The 22,428-nt window shown below is 54.2% G+C and overlaps 1 protein-coding gene across 1 annotated transcript; it reads right to left on the bottom strand.

The window, feature by feature from the left end:
- Window positions 1-5,461: 5,461 nt before the first annotated feature.
- CTSH (cathepsin H) lies at window positions 5,462-20,439 on the bottom strand. Its single transcript, XM_087829081.1, has 12 exons — window positions 20,349-20,439; window positions 16,763-16,794; window positions 15,997-16,102; window positions 14,967-15,037; window positions 14,006-14,110; window positions 13,184-13,270; window positions 12,570-12,625; window positions 12,366-12,447; window positions 11,143-11,211; window positions 8,763-8,869; window positions 6,955-7,080; window positions 5,462-5,954 (listed from the first exon to the last, which is right to left on the bottom strand). Exons 1-12 carry the CDS (start codon window positions 20,437-20,439, stop codon window positions 5,879-5,881), a joined length of 1,008 nt encoding a protein of 335 aa, XP_087685207.1. The 3' UTR covers window positions 5,462-5,878.
- Between the last annotated feature and the right edge of the window lie 1,989 nt (window positions 20,440-22,428).

Genomic DNA, 22,428 nt, shown 5'->3' with positions numbered 1-22,428 from the left:
AAAATATTGGTTCACTGAGTTAAGAAAATTTTCCAAATGTTGACAGCTCTTTATACAATATGGAAGATTGGTGCAAGCATTTCTGGGTAAGAGTTATGTAGATGGGCCTCTGAATACATCTAGAGTGAAGATACTTGTGTCTGAGGGTTCACTACAGGGCATCTATGATGGACTGGGTTCCATGTGTCATCCCAGGTAGAGAGCACTTGTAGATGTCTTAGCCACAGTCCCAGCTAAGGCCTCATCACTGCCAGACGTGAGTGAGCGAGCCTTGTGATGACCATAACCCCTGCCTTCCACCTTCCCAGCTGATGCTGGATGGAACAGATGAGCTGCCCCCTCCCAAGTCCTGATGCCCAAATCACAGATTTGTGAGCAAAGTAAATGTTAATGTTTCAAGTGACAAAATTTTGGTGTGATTTGTAATGCAACAGTAGGTAAACTGAACACCTGGCTACTCTCCATTACTGGTTGCTGTGTCTGCCAGCCCCTGGTGAGATGCCGTCCTCTGGGGTTACCATCCGGTCACCTGGCAATGGGGCGATTACTTTGGATCTTTTCCATCATGGAGGGTGCCCCAGTTTATCCCCACGGGAACAGATGTGTGCTCTAGGTGTCTAGATACGGGTTTGCCTGCTCTGTAACCCTTTCACCATTGTCATCTGTGGACTCGGAGATCTTTACTTGCTGCCCATGGTATTGTGTACGACGTTTCTTCTGACAGGCCGCGTCAGCCTGAGGGTGGTGGAATGAGATACTGAAGCCTCCGGTGTGATGCTACTTGGGAGCGAGATCTAACTTTAAGGAGGTGTGGTATGTGCTGGTGATCTCAGAATACACAGGACTGGGAATTCATGTTGGGATAGTAGTGGCCTCAAAAACCAAATGTTCGCTTCCCATTCCTGCAACTTTGGGTTCTGCTGGTTTGGGGGATTTGGTTCCCCAGGAGAAATGCTCTCTCCAGGGGACATGATGGTTCCATTGGCCTCGATGGTGAGCCAGCATTTGGATTCCTCATCCACTGAACCACAGGTCAAGAGGGGCTGCTGTACTGGCTGGGTGATTGGCTTTGGTTCAAGGAGCAGGTGGGGCCAGGGAGGACCATGTCAGGGCCCCAGAGGAGTCTCTGGGCACCTCTGAGTACTTACACACCTTTAGGAAAACTTAAATAGAAAACTACAGAAAACTACAAAAGATAAGACCATTGAGGATTGAGACTGGTAAAAAAAAAAAAAAGCAGCTGAGAGGCTGGCAGAGAGCAAAGGAAACAATAGGAAGAAGTTTTAAAATACCAGCTATGGCCTTGTGAGAACTATAGAAGTGAGGACAAGGACAGCAGCGATGTGCATTTTCTTATGTTACGGAAGGTTGAGGTGGGACTATTTGAGTTAGAGGGGTCATTAACACGGCACCATGATGGGTGCAAGGGACTAGTTAGTTCACTGCCGCCTCTGGTGGCGAGGGCCAGTGTCTTCCTTGGTATGAAGGACATGGGCATCTCGCAAGTGGAAAGCTTGCAGTGTTGGCTGTTACTGTACCGTGGTCACGTGTGTTTCTGGTCAGGGGTGTGGATGCTGAGTATGAAGGGGAGGATGGGATTGATTGGTTCTGATACTGTTGGGTCTCAGCTCTGTTGGTTTTCAGATGCTGGGCTTGGGGCTCTAAATTTGGTTTCTCCTTTCTTGACTGGCTGCTTGTTAAGTTCTCCCAGTAGGTGGCATTAGAGGAGGCTAGAAGGTGAGAGTCAGGGCGTAGGATCTTTCCCTTCCTGGGGACTGGATTGAGGGCACTCCTGCTCCTTCAGGTACCAGCCCAGTCACAAAAGCAGTTCATGCTTTCATTCTGCCTCTTTGCTGCTTGTAACTCATATAGGCCACTTCTTGGGGATAGAACTGCCCACATTGAAAGGTATTTTCCTATAGTTATTAACTGTGTATTTTTTCCAGATGGGGAAGGATTATAAAAAAATAAATAGCCATGGGGTCATTCCTATCATGGAATATTACCCAATCATTATGGACAAAACAAGAAATTAAATTTGTAGAAGTTGATTTGTTAAGATTTAAATGATTTATTCAGGTAAAAACTGACAACATAGGAAAGTGCATAATCTGATCCTAGCACCTTGGAAACTCACGCATCAGACCTCCCCTCACCTTTCCTCATGACCCCTCACTTCCCATGACTGAGGATTTCAGTGCCTGGCCCTCTGCTCTCCTTTCCACACATGGTGCTGTCAGGTTGCTTAGAAACGCGCATCCTCATGGGGAATCCGTCCAGATTCTTGACCTCAACCTCCCGCCTGCCCCAGGGGTTCCAGACTTGTAAGTCCCAACTCCAGCAGTCCGGGGGCAGCTGCTGCCAGCTGGTCAACTCTCTTGGCCAGTTTTGGGGAGGAAAGTTGTATCTCCCCAACTTCCTATGGACACAAGGTGACTTAATTTGATTTGAATGGCAAGAAGGTCATGGCTTGGGCTAGCTTTGGCTCTGTCTGAAACACCCATCAAGCCTGAGCTGGGGTGAAGTTCCCCCTTCTCCCCATGACTCCTGCCCCTCTGTGTCTGCAGGTGTGACCCGTGGGTCCCCTGGGTTCCCAGTGAGGTGAGGATCCCTTGACTGTGAGGTCCAGCAATAAAGCGAATACACTATTTTCATCCCAGCGGCTCCTGTGCCCCAGAATACGAGCAACAATAGGGTGTGTGCTTTGTTGAAAGAAAGTCAGATAACCCAGAAGCGTGTCGATTCTTCTTCCTCACACCCGTTCCGGGCCGAGCACTGTTCACGGCGCAGGGCAGGTCCTCCCAGACCGCTCCCCGGGGTTGGGGCTGAGGGGAAGGTCACTGTTGCCGCTCCTGCCGTGGCACAAACGTTCACCTGTCCTGCCTGCGCTGATGAGCCCGACTGTCAGGTGGGGTTTGTGGGGCTGGGCTGGGCAGCGCCCTTTGGGGAGAATGTGGTTGGGGAAAGAACAAAGTTTCTTTATGTGTGTTGCTTGCTTGCATTTCAACATATAGAACATTGGAGAATGATACTAGAAAAGTAGGAATTGAAAACGAAGAAGAAAAGAGAGCTGAAGGGGGTGGTTTCAGAAGAACAGATGGATGTGCGTTCAGCCTTGAGAGGGACAGAAGGCAGCAGAGCGGGGGCCATGGTTCCTGCTACTGGGTGGGGGTGGGGCACACGGGTGTTGTGTCCAGGGCTGATTAAGGACAGACACAGGCACGCACGCGCACACACACTGTTGAGGCTGTGTGTGTGTAAGGAGAAGGGGGATGTTTGGTCTGTCCTTGACCTGTGCTCTCTGGCATGAGCTCAGACTACCCTGTGGGCCTAGCGATAGTACTGGCATTGCTGACCCCCTGCCCCCACCCCCGGTCAGCCGGAGTACCATGCTTATGACATAGGTGATGGCTCTAAGCTTTATTCAGGGACTGAATCATCCTGCCCTTCTTGGTCCCAGAGCAGAGACGCAAAGATGCCAGTATGGAGGACCGGTCTGGGACCTCAGAGGTTCCCGATGTGATCTGTGTCACCAATGTGGGACGCACTCTTTCACTGCTACTTCCCAGGTATCTGATAAGCACGGGGTCTCATTCGTCATTCTTGACTACCCCTCTGTCCAAGAATTTGAGGGGCCAGTCCTTCTACAGCCAGACCGAGAGACCAGACAGGTGTGCACAGTAAGTGGTCGTCGTGGCCACTGGTGTCGCTCTTTTAAGGGTTTCCCTACAGTCTATAGGCCTGGCCCACCCTGGGGCATCTGCATAGGGCGTCATGGCACCCCGCACTCCAGTACCCTAAAGCTGCTCCTCGGCATCATGTGTTCGGCCTTTTTCCTCAGAGCAGGATATCCTCCAAGGTCCCTAAGCCCTGAGGGGCTTCAGTCCATACTACCCTCTGTGGGACCCTGTCCCCATGGACCTTTGGATTCCGGACTTGGGTCAGCCTTCGGATCTCCTCTCTTCCCCTTGGGGAGTCCCCTATGTGCCTTTCCTGCCATGAGCCTGCTTACTCCATGGCGGTCCCTTGTCCCTGCCTTCACCTGGGTTCCTGGGCACACTGGCTTCCCCACACCTTGGGTCACATTGCTGAACTACACGCAGCCAACCAAGGATCGCGTTTACCCCCTTGGAACAAGCAGCTCGTCTTCCATTCACACGGCCACGGGAAGCTGGTCAAAGTGTGGCTCCATAATAATGAACGTCTTCTGTCTTTAGCCCAGATTCAGTTCTCTCACTTGATGTTAGAACACTTCCTTTAAAATACTCAAAAATATATATACTAAGAACTGTAAAAAAAAGAAGTTCATCTTAACGGTGGCGGGAGGGAAACCACAGGACAGATGGTGTCAGCTGCCACCCCTGGGCCTATATTTGAATTGCTTTGGAAAGGAGGCAGCAGAGGGGAGGGGCCGAGAGCCAACTCGAGCGAATCCTAACTGCCACTGGCTGATTTCTGTGGTTTGGGTATGTTGCTTAATCACACTCTGTGCTTCAGTTTCCTCATCTGAAAATGGAGTGTCTGCCTCAAAGGGGTGTGAGGAGCGGACATACTGGGTGTGACGAGATGGTGCCTGACAAGTCATGTGTAATAAAACTAGTAAGAAAGTGTCAGTGGTGAGGAGCCCACGTGAACTGCACAGCCACCACGAAAGGAGGCCACTGACTCCCACGTCCCTGGGCTCGGCCCCACCGGGGCTGTAGGGAAGATTCAGTCTTACCACCACCTCTCCCTCCCCCCGGGCACAGGAACCTTGGACTTGGCAGGCCAGAGCGCTCTGGAAAGATCCTGTCTGTCCCTCTGCACAGCTGTTTCCAGGAGGCCTGGTGATCCTTCTGAACCAGTCCCAGTGACACAGCCTCCTGCTGAGACTCATGTGAAATTGGGAGTCCGCTTGCCCCTCCCAACACTTTGGATGCTGAAAAACAGTCATTAAAAGTTTAAACTTCATTTGAGTTCAGAAAACTTCCTGAATGAAGTGACCGCTGGTGGGAATCAGGCAAACCTTCCCTTTCACACCCTCTCTGCATTTGATGTGTTGTCAGGAGACCCTCAGGGGATTTTTTTGTGATAGGAAGTTCAGAGTAAGGTGGCTTATTTGTTTAATGAGTTTCTGTACCAGAAATATTTATGTACCAACTCACGGGAGTTGGTGTATTTGCACACGTTAACTCATGTCTGTAGAGAAAGAAGCATTTGAAAAATAATAACTGGATTTTGGCCTGTTGGTGGTTTTGTGAAATAAACTAAACTCGACAGGGTTTACTGTGGAGGTGAGGTTCTCGCTGGTGGGCTGTAGTGGTGCTCGTGGGCTGGGCAACACAGTGTCTATGCTATTGTCCCAGCGGCGCAGGGAGGTGGCGGGAGGTAGGACATGTGAACCCCCAGGCCCCTTACCCCGTCAGAAAATGCTCTCCCCCCTGGGTCCCCCACCTGGCACCCACACTGTCCTCCCAGCCAGACACCTGGGCAAGCTCCACGATGCCTCCCTCTTGGGAAACCTGGGCCCCAAGGGCAGGCCCAGTCTGGGTTGCCTTTAGTCCCAAGCGCACAGCACACACAGCACTGGCCTGGCCTGGGGAGGTGCTCACAGAATGTTTATTCAATCAAGGCCACAAAGAGTCACGAGTGCTCTCCCCTCTGGAAATAAAGAACATTCTTGGTGGGTACGAGTCAGTTAAAAACAAGGCCTAAGGCACATGGCTGGTGATCACGTTTGGTCAGGAGATGAGGTGGGCTTGTTGCTGGAATTCCTCCTCCCGGAGCGAGGGCCCTGGGTGGCTCCCCCCACATCCTCTGGAGCAAACCGCCTGCCAGCGGCCCAGGCTGCCTGGGGTCCCTCCTTGTCTCCACCAGCGGGTCACTGCTGCGTCGGGGCTCACACCAGCGGGATGGGGTAGGAGGCGCAGGCGGCCAGCCCACACATGTTCTTCCCACGCTCAATGAGGAAGTACCTGGGCGGAGAGAGCGGGCTGAGGCCTGGTGTGCAGCTTCCTCACCACAGACCTTTCCGCAGTGTCTGGCTGCTCACCAAGATCTGACTCCAGGGATCAGCCCCCTGAATTATTCATAAAGCAGTGGCATCGGGCTTGTTTCTCTCCAGGAGGTCACAGGGCTGACTGTGAACTCGATCCATTTCTCATTTCTCCCGGGAATTTCCTGAGGGCCCCTGGTGAGCCCTTCCTGGGCCCTCATATAGTTATTTAGTCACCACTGTGTCTCCCCACCCCCAAAGGACGGACACGGAGTCTGGGAGGACACACACAGAGAGGGTCACCTCAGGATATGTGCCCAGGCCACATGGGTTCAGCCCCTTTCCCTCAGAAGGAGGGGCTCTCAACCATCAGGGACAGACTTGCTGCCTTGGTTTCCCACCAATGGACCCTCCCAGATGGTGGATTAGCCTGTTTTTCTAGCAGTGGCCGTGGGTCCTGTGGAGCCAAACGGACTCCTGTTCTGACTGACTTGTTAAGGCCTGGGGCCTAGCAAAGGAAGGGGGCTGCTGGAGGCGTCTCTGCATGGAGGTCACATTCTCACCCCACCCCACCCCCCACTCCCTGGCCTGGGCTAGGGCTCGGCTGAACCAGCTCCTTTCCTTTTTTTTTTTTTTTTTTTTTTTGGTTAATCCTTGCCCCAGGGTATTTTTCCATTGATTTGTGTTTTGTTTTTTTTTTTTTTTTTAGAGAGACTGGGGGGGGGGGGCAGGGGAGCTAGAGAGGGAGAGAGAGACATTCATGTGAGAGAGAAACATGGATTGGTTGCCTCTGGCCAGGGATGGAACCTGCAACCCAGGTACATCCCCTTGACCAGAAATCAAACCCGCAACCCTCTGGTACGTGGGCTGCCGCTCTGACCACTTAGCCACATTCTTGGAAGCTAAATGTGGCCCGTCTGGGGCTCCCAGACCTGAGTAATTCTGCCCCTGCCCAGCACAGGGTCCCGGGCACCACTTACCCGTTCATGCCCCACTGGGGGCCCCAGGAGTTTTTCACGATCCAGTAGGGTTTCCCATTTTCTTCTCCGTATCCAACAGCCAGTACGGCGTGGTTTACTTTGTCTGGAGTTTTATGGCAGGAAGTACTGGAACACAAAAATAAAAATGGTTTGAAAATATGGGAGGGATGAACGTGAAGTCATTCACATCCAGTGTCTCTGAGTGCTTCATGCAGTGTTTCCAGAAGGGAGGCCTTTAAGGTGAATCAGCTCTCCTTCCCTCACGGTGCAAGGGACGTGTTCTCTTAGTTGTGCTCACGCAACAGAGCCTTGGTTATCGACGTACTAGCCTGGCTCCCACCCTGACACTTGCCAAAGTCTCTCCCAGCGAGGAGAGAGGGGCCCTCCCAGTGAGAGCTGTAAGTGCAAAGGCTTTGTTGCCCTGGGACTTATTTTTAAGACTACCTGTATTTAAGGCAAATAACAGGTTTTCCACTGACAGTAGTGAACTAGTTTCCATGAAGAAATTTCAAGAGGTTCCAGAGGACAGACTTCTGCCGGGATACGTGTTAATTCAGCTGATGTGTATGTAACTGAGTTCCTGGTATGGGCTGGGCCTGGGACAAGGCACCGGCATGCAGAGCCCTGCTCCTGCCCTGGGGGAACCTTCGTTTGGCTACTTCTACACAGTGCACTGAGGGCCGGGACAGTGGGAAGCTGAGGGAGCCCGGAGGAGGGGATCTGACTCGTGGAGTACAGGGTGGGTGGGTCAGGAGGCTCCCCAAGAAGGGGACACACGTGGAACTAAAAGCTTTGGTGCAGCCGGAGCGGTGCATGGGGGAATGGGAGGATGGGGTAGGTGGTTGTTTTTTTCCCATTGATTTTTAGAGAGAGGAAGGGGGAGGGAGGGAAAGAGAGAGAAACATTGATGTGAAAGAGACACACATCGATTGGTTCCTCCCGCACATGCCCCAATCTGGGCCGGGGGTCGAACCTGCAACCCACGTATGTGCCCTTGAACAGAATCAGACCTGAGACCCTGAAGTGCACGGGCTGACACTCTAACCACTGAGCACACCAGCCAGGGCAGGATGGGGCCGTTTTGGTGGAAGATGAGCTTGGAGGTAGACAGATCAGCCGAGCTAAGGCTGCGGACAGTAGGGAAGGCTGACTTGGCTCCGAGGGGAGGACGGCAGGGCACAGGGACAGGCCAGTGAGGAGGCAGCTACAGGACAGGCATAGTGAGCTGGGGCAGCAACTCGGGGAGGTGACAGCGGCTCTGAGCACCGTTAACCGGGCAGTGTCCAAAGATGGGGAGGAGACACACAGGACCCGAGGCCATCCAGTGGGAAACGGCAGGTGGGTCTGCTGCCGGGCATGGTCGGACCCCACGTGGAAGTTCCCAGCAAACAGCGGGCTGTGGCGGTGGGGAGGGGAGAGGGCTGAGGTCAAAGCCCTGGTGGACAAGCCAGCATTTTGGGAGCAGCCGGAGAGTGAGAGGGTGACGGAGGTGGCTGGGCAGCTGCGGGAAGGGGCTGGGGGAGCCGAAGCGTGTCCGACGGGCTCAGGAGCCTCGGGGAGGTTCTGTCTGCAGAGGCCCGCTGTGAGCTGCTAGCTCAGGGCTCCGTCGGAGCAGCTACTCTCTCTTCTCTGTTTCACAGCTTTAGAATATTGAGCCTGGATCTTCCCTCAGAGAGACAAAAGGTCAAATTCTGTCCCTGCGCCTGGCCTGGCCTGACCTCCCTGCTCTCTGCGTCAGCACGGTGCGGGGGGATGGTGGGGACTGAATACGGTGCCAGCACGGGGCGGGCGTGGAGGAAGGGTCTCACCTGGAGTAGATGCCCTTCCTGTACAGCATAAAGTCACTGGTCACCTCGAAGGCAAAGCTCACGGGGTTGTACAGGGCCACTGCTTCCACCATGGCGTTCTCGTCATTCTGCGGACAGACAGGAAGACTGACAGGTGGACACATGTGACCCCTGTCCCCTCCCCACCCCACCTTCAAAATGTGGCTCTCTGCCCCGAGGTCGAGGACAGGCCCAGAGCAATGCAGATGTTCAGGAGGAAGGAAGAGAAGGCTGTTGGTTTTAGACCAAAAAGCAGCTGCCCCACACAGCAAATGTTGGGGGTAGTATGGGGACCCCCACCCTCCTATGTCGGAATGGCCAGGAACCCCTCTGGATTTTCTCTTTGGCTTACAGGTCCCTCCTCCCAAACCCTAGCCCCCCTGTGACCGCCCTGCCTTGACTAGCCTGGTCTGTCGGGTCATCTCTCGTCTCCTCCCTGCTATGTTCCTTGGGAACTCTGCACCCTTTGGGATAGCACCCCACTCACTTGTAACCATTCGCTGGGGTCTCATGAGCCAGAGAAGGGTGACACCCCCCCCACTCCATCCCTGAACCGCCCCTACCCCCACCCCCACCCCCAAAGCCAGGCTAAGGAGCTTTCATGGTGGAACACAGGGTTAGGAGTCCGTGAGCAAATAAGACCTAGCTGTTGGTGGGACCGAGAGCAGGCCCAGCGAAAGGCTGTGTGCCCAGGGAGGACTCGTCCCCTCTAGCCGGGAAGGCGGCGGGGGGAAATCAGAGGCTTCCGTGCACAGCGCGGCCCAGGTAAGAGCAACAGCCCAGGTAAGAGCAACAGCCAAAGCTACCTGGGGAAGTTTTAAAAAGGCCCCGGGGCTGCCCTGGCTGCAGCGCAAACTGTGACATTGGTGTCTTGAGTGGGTCCCAGGCGTTTATTGAAAGTGTCCCTGCTGGGAACCCACCAGTTTAGGTGAGCTAATGAGGCCATTCCTCTGGCCCTGGACCTTGGGGAGTGGACTTGAGGGTGGAGGTTAGGTGAGCTGAGACCAGGGCTCGGCTGAAGGGAAGGGGCGCCTGAGGGAACGGGCACCCAGCCTGCCCTCAGTCCTGCCTCCCTGGAGGGCTGGGCAAAGACCCAGCTGCAAAAAGCAAACAGCTGATGTCAGAAAAGGCCATGAGCCCAGACAGGCCGGGGAAGATGGAGGCAGGGAAGGCAGGAGGCTTGCCTGGCAGGAGCATGTGCCCACATTCCTGCCCACATTCCCGAGGCCATGCCAGAGAGGCCTGGATGCCAGTGCTGGCGGGCTCATCAGGGCCCTGCAGGCCACTAACAAGGCTCCCCTGGGAACCAGACAAAAGGGATTCCTTCGAGCCTCAATTTGCCAGTTGGTAGGATGTAAGTGGCCCCGAGCCAGGCAGGCCTTGGTGGGTGTGTCTAAGGGAAACTGGCTGTTTTCTAAAGATAAATTCAGGGCTGGCACAAACATCTGTGTTATGTGACACAGGTTCTGGGATGATATGATCTCAGCTCAAATCCGGCAGAGCTCTGTGACCTTGGGCAAGTGACCCAACCACTCTGAACCTGTTTCTTCCTCTGAGATGAAGGTAGTCATGACACTTATCTCCCAGGGCTATGTCGTCTGACTGAAGGAGATTATATGTGTTAAGTGGTTGGTATGGCACCTGGAAGTGCTCCATGCACTTCATCTCGTCACTGCTGCTGAGCAAGCGCTCTGCATGGACTCCATCCATGTGGTGGCCACTGCTACTGCACAGATAGGAGCTGCACACATCTGTGGACATGCATGTAGCCGGCCTCAGGCTCCCGAGTACACACATCACACCTGCATGCCACACCCCTGGAGACGCTCTTTGCCTTTACACACATCCTCACACACCCCGGGGTCACCAAGGCCGCTCCCACCTACTGCAGCTCTCCTGGAGAAACGGGAAGTCTGTACTTCCCCACCCACTTGGGGTTAGGCCTGACTGTGAGACTTGACAGTCACGATTGACCCCTCTTGCCCTCCTCTGCCTGGCTCCTGGCATAGCCCTGCCTCTATCGAGGGACCGGTCCTACAGGAGACACTGGAACTTAGCGTTCAGCCATTCAGGTCTGTGGCACAGTTACCGCATTGTAACCCAGCTCCTCCTAACTGGTGTATTCTGCTCAGTGAGGTCACACCCGGTGACATCACACATGCTCACACCCTTGTTTAATTCTTTACAAGAAAACAGGAAATGAGCGGGAAGACCTGTGCAGACCCAGATCAGAGTGGCTGTCTGTCCCTCCAGTCCCACCAGTGGTCCTTCCTTCAGGGGACTGAGTCACCATTAATCAAGTGACCTGCTGCAGGGAACGGCTGCCTGCCTCTGAGTGGGAGAGGGAGGGGCCGGTACTCACGAGGGTGATGTTGGCCACGTCCTTGACGAAAGCAATGGCCTTCTCGGGCTGGAACTTGCAGTGGCCATCCTGTTCAGGGTGGCAAAGGGCATGGAGCACAGGTGAGGGCCACCCAGCTCCAGGCCTCCCCCACATAGTCCTAACATTTACAAAACCAAAGCTACATGTGCCTGGGCCTGGGGTCACTTCAGATTGCGTGAGAGGTGTCGTTTTCTCAGGGAGCTCACAGCCCAGCGGCAGGAGATGGTCCTGCACTAGCCAGGGCCTACGGAGGCGGGAGCCTGGGAGGGGCCTAACCCTGCCCAAGGAAACCGGGGAATGGAGCCCAGGAAGAGCCTGCAGGGGAGGGGAGGTGCCAGTCTCAGTCCAGGGCACAGAGGAAAGTCCCACGGAGGGAAAGGAGGTCGGGTGATGAGAGCAGGAACCAGCGCGCGGTTGTGGGGAAGATGAGGTTTGGGAGGGGGAATGTGAAGGCTGGTGGGGGTGGGGGTGGGGCAGGCCTCGGAGCGCAGGCCAGAGGCTGGACTTGATCTTGTAGCCCTGAGGAGCCTTTGAAGACCTCTGAGCCAGGCAGCAGGTGGTCGGCCAGGTCTGAGAGGCCACGCTGGCCACGCTGGCAGCCCCAGTGGATGGTGCCCGAGGGGAGGCTGCCCTCAGTGACCGAGTATGAAGGAAGCCAAGGCTGAGTGGTGGCAGGACCACGGAGGAACCGAAGGAGCAGGCATGAGAGGGCCTGCGGTGGCCAGAAGGCAGATTGAAGTGAGGGTCTCGGGGGGAGACTGTCCCCAGAACAGACCATTGGTGGCCCACAGGTTTTGGGGGAGGCTGGTGCTGCTCATCACTGAGGAGATATAGGCGGAGCCACAGGCTTGGGGCTGGGTTGGGCTGATGGCAGGCGCACCTTGGGCACAGTGGGTGCGGGCCCAGGAGAGTGTCCCAGGAGTGAGTCTAACTGCGTGGACACGCTCCCGACGGATGGCAGGAGGGAAAGCGGTGGGTATGGTGTGGGAGAGGCGAGGGGGAGCGGTGGGCTGGCACAGATGGTGGAAGAGGCCCTGGGCTTGCCCGCTTAGGTGGCAGAAGAGGTGGAGGAGTGGACCCGAAGAGGCAGAGAATTCTGAGGTTCCGGCGGGAGGGGCAGCCCTGCCCCCGCAGGAGGCAGGAAGGGGTGTGCTCTGGGGCCAGGGTGGGCCCGTGATGGGAGCGAGGGTGCCTGGAGTTACCTTGCCCGTGTAGGGGTAGGTGTCCTCCCCCATGATGCCCTTGTTGTAGTGGATGTACTCAAAGGCCTGGCTGGGGAGGCCCCTGCAAGAAACAAACACAGAGGTGTCACCTGGGCCATCTATACAGGTGGGCCTGCAGGCTGGAGCTCGCAGACGCTTCTGGGCCGAGTGCCAGGGGCAGAGGCCCTCCTGTCAGGGACGTACCCTTGGCAGCCGTGGTTGTTGAAGGCCTGGGCACAGTCTACCAGCTGCTGTTCCGCCTACAGGAGCAAACACAAACCCGTGAGCCGACGGCTGGGCTGACCCATCTAGATGACCGATAAGTTCCCCCGGGGCAGGGACCCTCCCTGTGTGTCTGAAGCGGCAGCCCGGCAGCCGGCAGGTGTCAGGAGGGGCTGAGGTGCCACCTGGCAGCCAGGCAGGCAGGTGACAGCGTGTGGGTGGCCCTGCTTATCCAGGTGCTGGGCTGTAGGTGTGCACGTGCGTATGGTCATGGGTCCCGTCATGGCACATGGCACAGGAAGGGGACAGACCCTGCTCCCCTGCTCCCCTGCTCCCCTGCTCCATGCCGGCCCTCGTCCCCACAGGAGGCAGGGGCTGGGCACTCCCTTCAGACATTCTCCCTCCCTCTGGGGGGCCGGGTTGAATGCCCAGCTCTTTCCTCTGTGAACGACCTGGGCAGCCTGGGCATCGTTAGCTGAAGCCCTAGAGCCTTCTGGAGAAAGCCCTAAAGGTCCAGGCCGGGCCTCCTGTTCAGGCCTCAGGGCAACTTGCAGCCTCTGCAGGAGGTGACCCCACCCCCATGGCCAGTTGCTTACCAAAGAGAGCATCTTCCCCGTTTTGATGGCTATCGCAGACTCCAGGGCCCCCGTGGTGGAAAAGGTCCAGCAACTGCCACAGCTGCCCTAAAGCAGGGAGGGGGTTCCGTAACTGGGCCCCGCGAGACGGCCCCTCAGAACCTGGGCTCCCGGCCCGCCTTGGTGCACTCTGACCCTCACGAGCTCCGTGAGGCCGGCAGCCTTCTCCCCATGTCGCAGAGGAGGTGCCTGAGGCTGGACGGGCGCCCAAGCACCCTCAGTGCTGTCTCCCATTGACCAATGCCCTCTGTCCCGCAAGGGCCTCCCCCTTCCAGCCCTTCCCTCCTGCTCTCCTGCTTCTGAATCCCATACTGATTCTTCTTCCCGCCCTTTCTCAGCGGAAGGACTCACCAAGGTCCTGTTTCTAGAACCTTCTCTCCCACCTTTCCACCTCCCATCTCATTTCACCCCTAGTCCTAACCTTAACAGTTCCCCCAAACCCTGCCTCAGGGCTGACCTCCTCCAAGGCCCAGCCGTCCTGTCTCCCAGATGCCCACACAGGGGACTCCACCTGCCTGGCCCCATCCATCTGTCCATCCCGGCTGCCACTGCCCTGTCACTGCCCCTGCCCGGCCTCCTCACTCACGGCACCTGCTTCTGGCGATGGCTGTGCGCCCTGGGCAGTTGTGTCCCCCCTCTAGCCCCGTTTCATTTGCAGAACAGAAGCAGGGTGCTTGCATCATGGGGCTGTTGGAGAGGTGATAAGACCCTGCCTGCCCAGCTAGTGGTTCCCCCACGGGCTTGCAGTGCTAGTGCTCAGGGTGGGGGTTGGCAGGCATGTACCTGATTTTTCACTTCTGAGACAAAGTGTCCTTTTTTCCGCCAGTCCACAAAGGATGGGTAGGGACCAGTACCGCGAAGATAGTTACCTTTGGTGGCCGAGCAATTCTGCAACAACAAATAGTTTTTTTCCAGTGAAAATACAAAACCAAACCTTTTTCACAGAAATGTGTGTCATTAAAATGAAATCTCCAAGAGAGAATAAGAAAGACTGGCAGCTGCTGGAACCATGCGGCCCCCATGTATTTATTTTTTAATTAATTAATTTTAATTTGCTTTATTGTTGAAAGTATTACAGCTGTCCCTGGCCCCCATGTATTGGCTCAAATGCTAAATGTTCCCTCTGAGAGCCCAGTCTTTAGTGAGTAAAGACATAGTTCCTTCAGTTAAATCTGAATTGCAGGTAAGTCAAGAATAGCTTTGTGGTATAAGTATATCCCATGCAAGGTTTAGGATATACTTATGCTAAAATATTAAGCTCTTTAAAATATATGTTTTTATTGATTTTAGAGAGAGGAAGAGGGAGGGAGGGAGAGAGAGAGAGAGAAACATCGATGAGCGAGAAACATCATTGATCAGCTGCCTCCTGCTGGGGATCGAGCCTGGAACTGGGGCATGTGCCCTGGCTGGGAACTGAACCAGTGACCTGTTGGTTCCTGGGCCGATGCTCAACCGCTGAGCAACACCAGTGAGGCTATTATCCATTTTTTATCTGACATTTTATTTCAATTGGGTATCTGTATATTTATCTGGCAACCCTAACTTCAGGGTCCGCATCACTAAGGCGGAGAGCATGGGCTGAGGAGCTGCTGGGAGCTGACCTCTCTGGCCCCCCAAGCACCTGGGGCACCCCATCTGTGGCTGGGCCCCGAGCCAAATCAGCCTGGAAGCCGAGTAGGCCATGAGGTTATTCCCAAGGTCTGAGTGAAGAGACTCAGGTTCGGTCACAACGAATGACACCTACCTGAGGCTCTGACCAAAGATACTTCTGTTTAAATTCAGCAAACGTCATGTCTGAAAATTGGTTTATTCCCACTGGAAAAAAGAAAAAACAAAAACGAAAATGAAAACAAAACAAAAAAAGAGCTCAATAAGTCACTAATAAAGAAATAGAGAAAAGAATGAAAGACACCCCATGTTTACTTGTGTCCTTTACAGCCATGGCATCTTGGCCGCTTTACATTTTTCATTGTCATAATTCAGTGTCCCCAGGTCAGTTCAATGCATCAAGGTCAAGCCTCGCTGTGGGAAAGAATTCCCAGGGGAGCTGCATGCATCCCAGACACGCAGGTGCAGTGGGTCTGGGGTGGGGCCTGGGCACCCACTATTCCAGAGACCCCACTGGTGAGTCTGATGGACTCCCAGGTATGGAACCTCTGTACCAGCACCAGCCAGGTGCCTCCCCATCTGCTATTTCATTCAGTTTCACCTCTTACTTTATGGCCGAGTTACATTTCAGAGGCCTTAACCCTGCCCCAGGTCACACAGCAATGAGATCCCAATTCAGGCTTCCTTCCAGCTTGTGCCTGTCACCCACATCGCCAACTTAGCTGACACTGCCATCCTTTGGTGTCCTCGGTGGACACCCTGTGTTGCGTGGATTTCTAGCGACGCTGACCTGCAGGGCAGGCAGATGTCCCTGGAGGTTGCTCTGCGGAGACCCTGCACCCACAGCCCTGCAGGGGCTCAGCATCTATCTGGGCAGCACCCTCGGATGGCAGGAGCGGGCGGGGACCTTTAACAAAGCCTCCTGGACATGTCACACTACCCAGCATGGTCCTAAATCTGCAACCCATTGGATCTCACGGAGAGTAACGGCAGAGTGGGATCTGAGCCAGCGGAATGAAGCTTCAGACACTGGGCCTCCCCCCTCTGCTCTGGGCCCTCACGGGGCCTTTAATGAGTGGGTGGCACTAACTGATTTCCTTCCAGCACTGAGATGCTCCCCTCCTCCCAAGGGCGAGAAGCCTGCAGCAAAAGCATCCTCAAGGTACTTTTAAACGTGTGGTTCCTGGCGTTGTGGGCGTTGATCTTCCTCCGGTTGCTGGCAAAGGTCTCTAGCCTGTGCTGGTACTGGTCTGCGCTGTACGTCTTTCGGTGCTAAAATAAAACAGTGGCATTAAGTCCCAGGAACTGGACGTGGCTCCCAGAAGGACACAGCTTTCTTTTGTAAGAAGATGACCGATGGAGCTTTTATTTTTTTTGCTGCCAAAGATTCTCAGGCAAAAATCCGTGGCAGTGGGTGCAACCCTGTCCTGGGTCTCAGCTGTTGAGACCCATCAGGAAATTACAAGGCAAACCCCCTGCCTCCAGGGACCTGTGGCGGGAATGGAGCCCATGAAGCTACCTGAACGTCCCCCAACGGCCCCAGAGGTTCCGGTGAAGAAACCTGCCAAGTGCAGGTCACCCCTGGGTACCACAGCTGGTGCTGGGTCAAGTTTACAGCCCCAAAAAAACAATCACCGTTTTTCAAAAGCACACACACTAGTGTTCTCCAATTGACTTTGCAGCCAGCACATAATGTGATTTGAATACAAAATATGGAATGAACCCCAAGGCTTGAAAGGCTGCCTGCCCACTTCGCTATTGGGGATCTCCAGGAAGGTGGTCACTCAGCTGACCCTTCCTGCTATTTGGAAAGACCTGGGAGAGCACCGCTGGAAACCCCCCCTTCACTGTCTCAGATCTGGCACAGCTTGTTTTGAGAACAGGAAACTCAGAGGAATGAAAAACTTTAGAAAGAAGAAGTTGGGCACTGACCTGCAGCATCCATGACTTAAAGTGAAATGTCTCTGCAAAAAAGAAAAAAAAGAAAAGAAAAATCATGCGTTGGCGCCTGGCGGTAACAACGGTGAGTCACTGCCCCAAGAGCCACTTTGCATTTTAGGAAACTAGGTTAAACATAAAGCCCTGAGGATGGTGTCACCTAACGCGCAATACAAAAAACCGAATGCAAGCAAGCTGGTACTCAAATTGACTTTGAAAAGCCATGTGCCATTGACCTCTGGTGTCAAAGCCAGGAGAGCGGCTGCTCTTGGGGACACAGAAGGGGCTGCTGGAGTGCTGCTTGTGGAAATTCACTGAAATGCACGCTTAATAACCTGTGTACTTTTCTGTACGATAGTATATGTCAATAAGAACTTAATTTTAAAAATCTATAGACCCCCCTGCCCGGCCGGGCGTGGCTCAGTGGTTAAGCGTCGACCTAGGATCCAGGCGATCAGGGTTCGATTCCCGGTCAGGGCACAGGCCCGGGTTGCGGGCTGCAGCCGATCAATGACTCTCTCATCATTGATGTTTCTCTCTCTCTCTCTCCCTCTCCCTTCCTCTCTCTGAAATCAATAAAGATATATTTTTTAAAAAAATCAAAAAAATCTATAGACCCCAACAGTGAGCAATTTTTTGTTAAAAGGACAGAGTAAGTATCTTAGACTTTGCAATCCTTATGGTCTCCGACACAGCCGCTCAACTCCACTCTAGTATTTGGAAAACAAATGAGCGTGACCGTGTTCCGATTAAACTCTATTTACAAAAACAGGCCGGCCAGTTGTTTGGGGACCTCTGCTAATATCTCCACCCCCTTGTGCATTTTTGTTATCTAAAAATTCATTTTTTAAAACATTTTTAAAGTGTGCTTTTTATTGATTTTTTTAGAGAGAGAGAGGGAGAGGGATAGAGTTAGAAACATCGAGGGGGGGCCCTATTGGGGATCAAGCCCACAACCCAGGCATGTGCCGATTACCAGGGACCTATTGGTTCATGAGTCGATGCTCAACCACTGAGCCACACCAGCCAGGCTAAAAATTCATTTTAAATGGAAACAGCTGCAAAGGATATGTCCCAGCTTATTGTCCATATCGACATTTTGAAATAAGACTTAATCAATCATTCTTTTCAAGCTATCCAGTGGAATCTGTGTACCGTGATTTAATGCCCACTATCAGTAACATGAACCACCTTTTCTAGAAGAGTCGGATGTGTTACATAGTTTCTTTTTCTCCTGAACCCCCATCTCCTCCACCCAAACCTCACAAAATTTTACCCTAAGGGAGCATATGTTTATACCTGATCCCCCTAACATTATTTTGTGCAACAAGTATACACAAAAAGTATACACTTGAATTGTTTCTACCCCCTGTGACCCGTATGTCTCTAAATATTATACACATTTATTCCGGATTGAGTAATCATCATCATTATTATCAATACCTGATTGGTTAAAACATTTCAAATATACATTATGAAAAGTAACTGTTAAAGAAAGTAAACATTTATTGGAAATGCATCTCTTAATTCGATAAATAGTAAACTCACATGGGTTTATATATTCATGGGTGAATATTACCTTTTTTTTTTTTTTTTTATGGGTCACCATGAATTCTGGTCTTTGTTCTTTTATAGGTCAAAGGCACGAGGAATCCTGTTCAAATAAGCTTATTGCTCACTTATTAATAACAATAAGCAATAAAAATATTAGTGTTTATTTGCTCCTAGGACCAGGAAGGCCATTTTTAGATCAGTGTTCCTCAGTGCCTTGCACTCCTTACCACACCCGGATCACATGGTGCCGGAATAACTCAACCATATTTCTAAGGCCCCGTCAGCTGACACCCGTGGGTCCTCCCTCCTTAATTTCAGTTTCCTTGAAGAACTGACAATGGCCTTGAAGGATCTGTCTCCATGAGCCTTCCTGTTTGCTCCCTCCATGTGTTTATAGCCCAGGGTTCAGATTTAGAACAAATGAAAGGGAAGTCCACCCCCCCCCCCCCCCCCCCCCGCCTTCAGGTCCTTTTTTGGAAGTAAAGAGTCTGAAAATTGATTCCCAGCCTGTGTCAGAATCCCCTGGAATTCCTTTGTGCCCCCCTGCGGATCCACACCCCCCAGTTTGAAGATCTCTGCTGTTCAGCATTTAGATCTCTCTTTGTGGGTCACAGACCCGTTCCAGAAACCTGCTGGAAAATGCATGTCCCCCCACACCTGCCCTATGACAGGTTTCAGTGGGAGGACTGCAGACTCTGCCGCAGCTGCCAGTCTCGGGAAGCTCAGGACCAGGGTTTGAAGCAGATGGAACAGGGGACAACTGACTGGCGTTTGCCTCTGTCTGGGAGGTTTCAAAAGCAACACACAGGAGGCTGGTTAGTGGAAGAAGCCAGAGATGACCCTGGGGTGGGGCTCCAACCCTACTAGATCCATTTCAACACACTGTGGCTCGTGGGAGAAGTATGGTCCTGGAAGCCGCGGGGTGGGGGGCTCTGCGAGGAGTATCTAGAGCAACACAGTCACCAAATTGGTCTGCTGCCTGTTTTTGTGCCGTTTTTACACTTTTGAACCGTTGGACGGGGAAATTACAGTTTGCGGTACCTGAAAATCATTTGAATTCAAATGTCAGTGTCCATAAATCGTGGCTTATGGGGACATTCTTTTGCATATTACTACGGCTTCTCTTCTGATTCAATGGCAGTTAAGTAGCCGCCGCAGAGACCACAGGGCCCACAAAGCCCCAAATATTTACTCCCTGGCCTTTTACAGAGAAAGTTTGCCGAGCCCTGCCCTAGAGGTAGGAAGGCTTCCTTTGCCACCCTCCCTGATGCAGGCCTCACCACCAGGGTGAGGCAGGACCCTCCCTGGGGACAGCTGGGTCATCCTCAGGCTGGGACTGACCCGAAGCTCAGGTGCTCTCCAGGTTTGCAAGACTGGGGTGTTTCTTGTATAAATGGGGGTCAGAGCAAGGCCAGATTCTGAGCAGACCACATCTAGCCCGATCTTGGTCCTGTCTCCAGGCTGGTTTTTCTGTCCCCAGGGGGAGGGGGAGGTGGTCTTATGAGCTCAGAGCTTGTGGGGGCTGGGCTGAGGGTGGGCGAACGGGAAGTCCTGGGGCTTAGCCTTGCTCCCCGGGCCCTTGGAACAAACACCCTCGGTTTTAGGGGCTAAACACCGCTGCTCCTCCAAGCAGGAGAGTCCCGCCCCTTGTACCGACTGACTCAGGGCACATACGGGATTCCCCGGGTGCCAGGTCCAGGAGAAGCTGCCAGAAGAGGCTGGGAAAGCCCCGCGCTCAAAGCGCTCCGTGCGCCCAGGTCGGGGTGGAGGCACCGGGGGGTTGCGGGCGCCTCTGGTGCCCGAGGCTCTGCATCCAGCTGGGCAGTGGGGCCCTGGACACCTGTTCCCCGCGCCTCGGGTCATGCGGACCCCCTCCCACAACGCGGGGTACTCCTCGGGGCGCCGACCCCGAGCCCTGGGCCCCGCTGTTCCTCCCGACCCGGTGTCCCCTCCCCGGTGCCAAGGGCGCGGAGGCTGGACTTCGGACCCCGGTTCCCCCCCTCCGCGCAGTACCCCCGCCACGCACCTGGGGGGCCCACGGACAGGCCGGCGGCGCCGCGGGCCGCGGGCCCCAGCAGCCAGGCCCAGGCGCAGAGCAGCAGCAGCGCGGCCCACATCGCGGCGGCGGCTCCGGACTCCGGCGGCGGCGGGGAGGGGGTGCCGGCCGCGCCGGGGCGGGCGGGGCGGGGCCCCGGGGGCGGGGCTCCCTGGGGGCGGGGCTCCCCGGGGGCGGGGCTCCCCGGGCACTGCCCTCGCACTCCCCTACCCTCCCGGCCGCTGCCACCTCCATTCTCGCCCCTCTCAGCGCGCACCGCCCGCCTGGCGCACGCCCCCCCCTTTCTCTGCAAGGAGGGCGAGCTGGACCGCGGGGGGGGCTGGCCTCGCCCCCTCGCCACCTGTCTCCCACCCCCAGAGCCCCCCCGCCCGTCATTTCCCACCCCTGCGACCCCCATTGCAGGTACGCATTGCCCACGTTCCAGGGCAGAAGGTTGTCCCTAGGGTAGGACGGACAGCAGCTGTCTTTGTGAAGTTTTGGGTTTTTTCCCTCCAAAACAAGCATTTTAGTCTTTCTGCTGAGAAAGTCCTGTCAGCAGCTGGAGGGGCATTTTCTCTATTTTTCAGTCTGAGGGAAGGAGCATGAGATGCAAGAGTCTGGTGTCTGAACCCTGCTTCTTTTTTGCATAGTAGGTGAGCAAAGGATTGGTGAGGTGGTTGCTTGATGATTGTCTGTAGGGAGGCATGTGTGGGGGGCTGGATAGAGGAGCAGGGGGGGATCTATGGGAAAATGGCTTTATGGCCGAAGGAATAAATGGATGATGGATGGATGGATGGGTAGATGGATGGATGGATGGAAGGATGGATGGATGATGGATGGATGGACGGATGGAAGGATGGATGATGGATGGAAAGATGGATGGATGATGGATGGATGGATGCATGAATGGGTGGGTGGATGGATGGATGGAAGGATGGATGATGGATGGTTGGATGGATGGAAGGATGGATGGATGATGGATGGATGGATGGATGGATGATGGATGGTTGGATGGATGGAAGGATGGATGGATGATGGATGGATGGATGGATGATGGATGGTTGGGTAGATGGATGGATAGGTAAATTGATGGATGGAAGGATGAATGATGGATGGATGGATGGAAGGATGGATGGATGATGGATGGATGGATGGATGATGGATGGATGGGTAGATGGATGGATCAATGGTTGGGTAGATGGATGGATAGGTAAATTGATGGATGGAAGGATGGATGATGGATGGATGGATGGAAGGATGGATGATGGATGGATGGATGGATGGATGGATGGATGGATGGATAGATGGATGGAAGGATGGATGGATGATGGATGGATGGAAGGATGGATGGATGATGGATGGATGGATGGATGGATGGATGGATGGATGGAAGGATGGATGATGGATGGATGGGTAGATTTATGGATAGATGGGTGCATGGACAGGTGGGTGGATGGATGGATGGATGGTTGGGCAAGTGGACATAGAGGTGATTGATCAGAGAGTTTGCAGAGTGCAAAAGGTAGTGAGTTCAGGAGGTGTGTAAGTCTGTCACCAGAGGCCTCCTGTAATGTATCCCTGTTTCATTTGTAACGCCTGCCACCGCCACACTCCTCATCAGCCCACAGGTGAGCGCCCTGTCCCACGCACAGCTCCACCTCCAGCCCTTTCCTGCTGCCTTGTCCTCTCCCCTCCACGGGAACTTCGTGAACATCCGAATTAACTCTCCCCACCACACACTGTGACGCCTCATCCCTCGCTGGGTAGGAGGGTGTGCTGTGGGGCTGGTTGTTTCTAGCCCGTTTATACCCCCTGGCTGAGCGGTCAGTGCCCATGCCATGCTCGTGGCTCAGCATTTTGAAAATCAGGTTTCCTGTATCTTGCCCTCCTCGGCGACATGGGGGTGAGAATACTTACAGGTGCTTGTGCTCAAGCACAGAGCCTGGCACAGTGTGAGGACCGTGTCAGTGACAGCAGTAGCAGTAGTTGGTGTTATTAGTTATTCTGAATCCTGTGGCATTGAAGGTGATATTTGAGGGGCTTTGGGGCCTGGATGGGAGCCGTGTGGAGG

Source organism: Miniopterus natalensis, chromosome 22, assembly GCF_054644295.1.
Source record: "Miniopterus natalensis isolate mMinNat1 chromosome 22, mMinNat1.hap1, whole genome shotgun sequence".
Taxonomy (NCBI): domain Eukaryota; kingdom Metazoa; phylum Chordata; class Mammalia; order Chiroptera; family Miniopteridae; genus Miniopterus; species Miniopterus natalensis.
The sequence above is the reverse complement of the archived record's forward strand: the minus strand, read 5'-3'. Positions and strand labels throughout refer to the sequence as shown.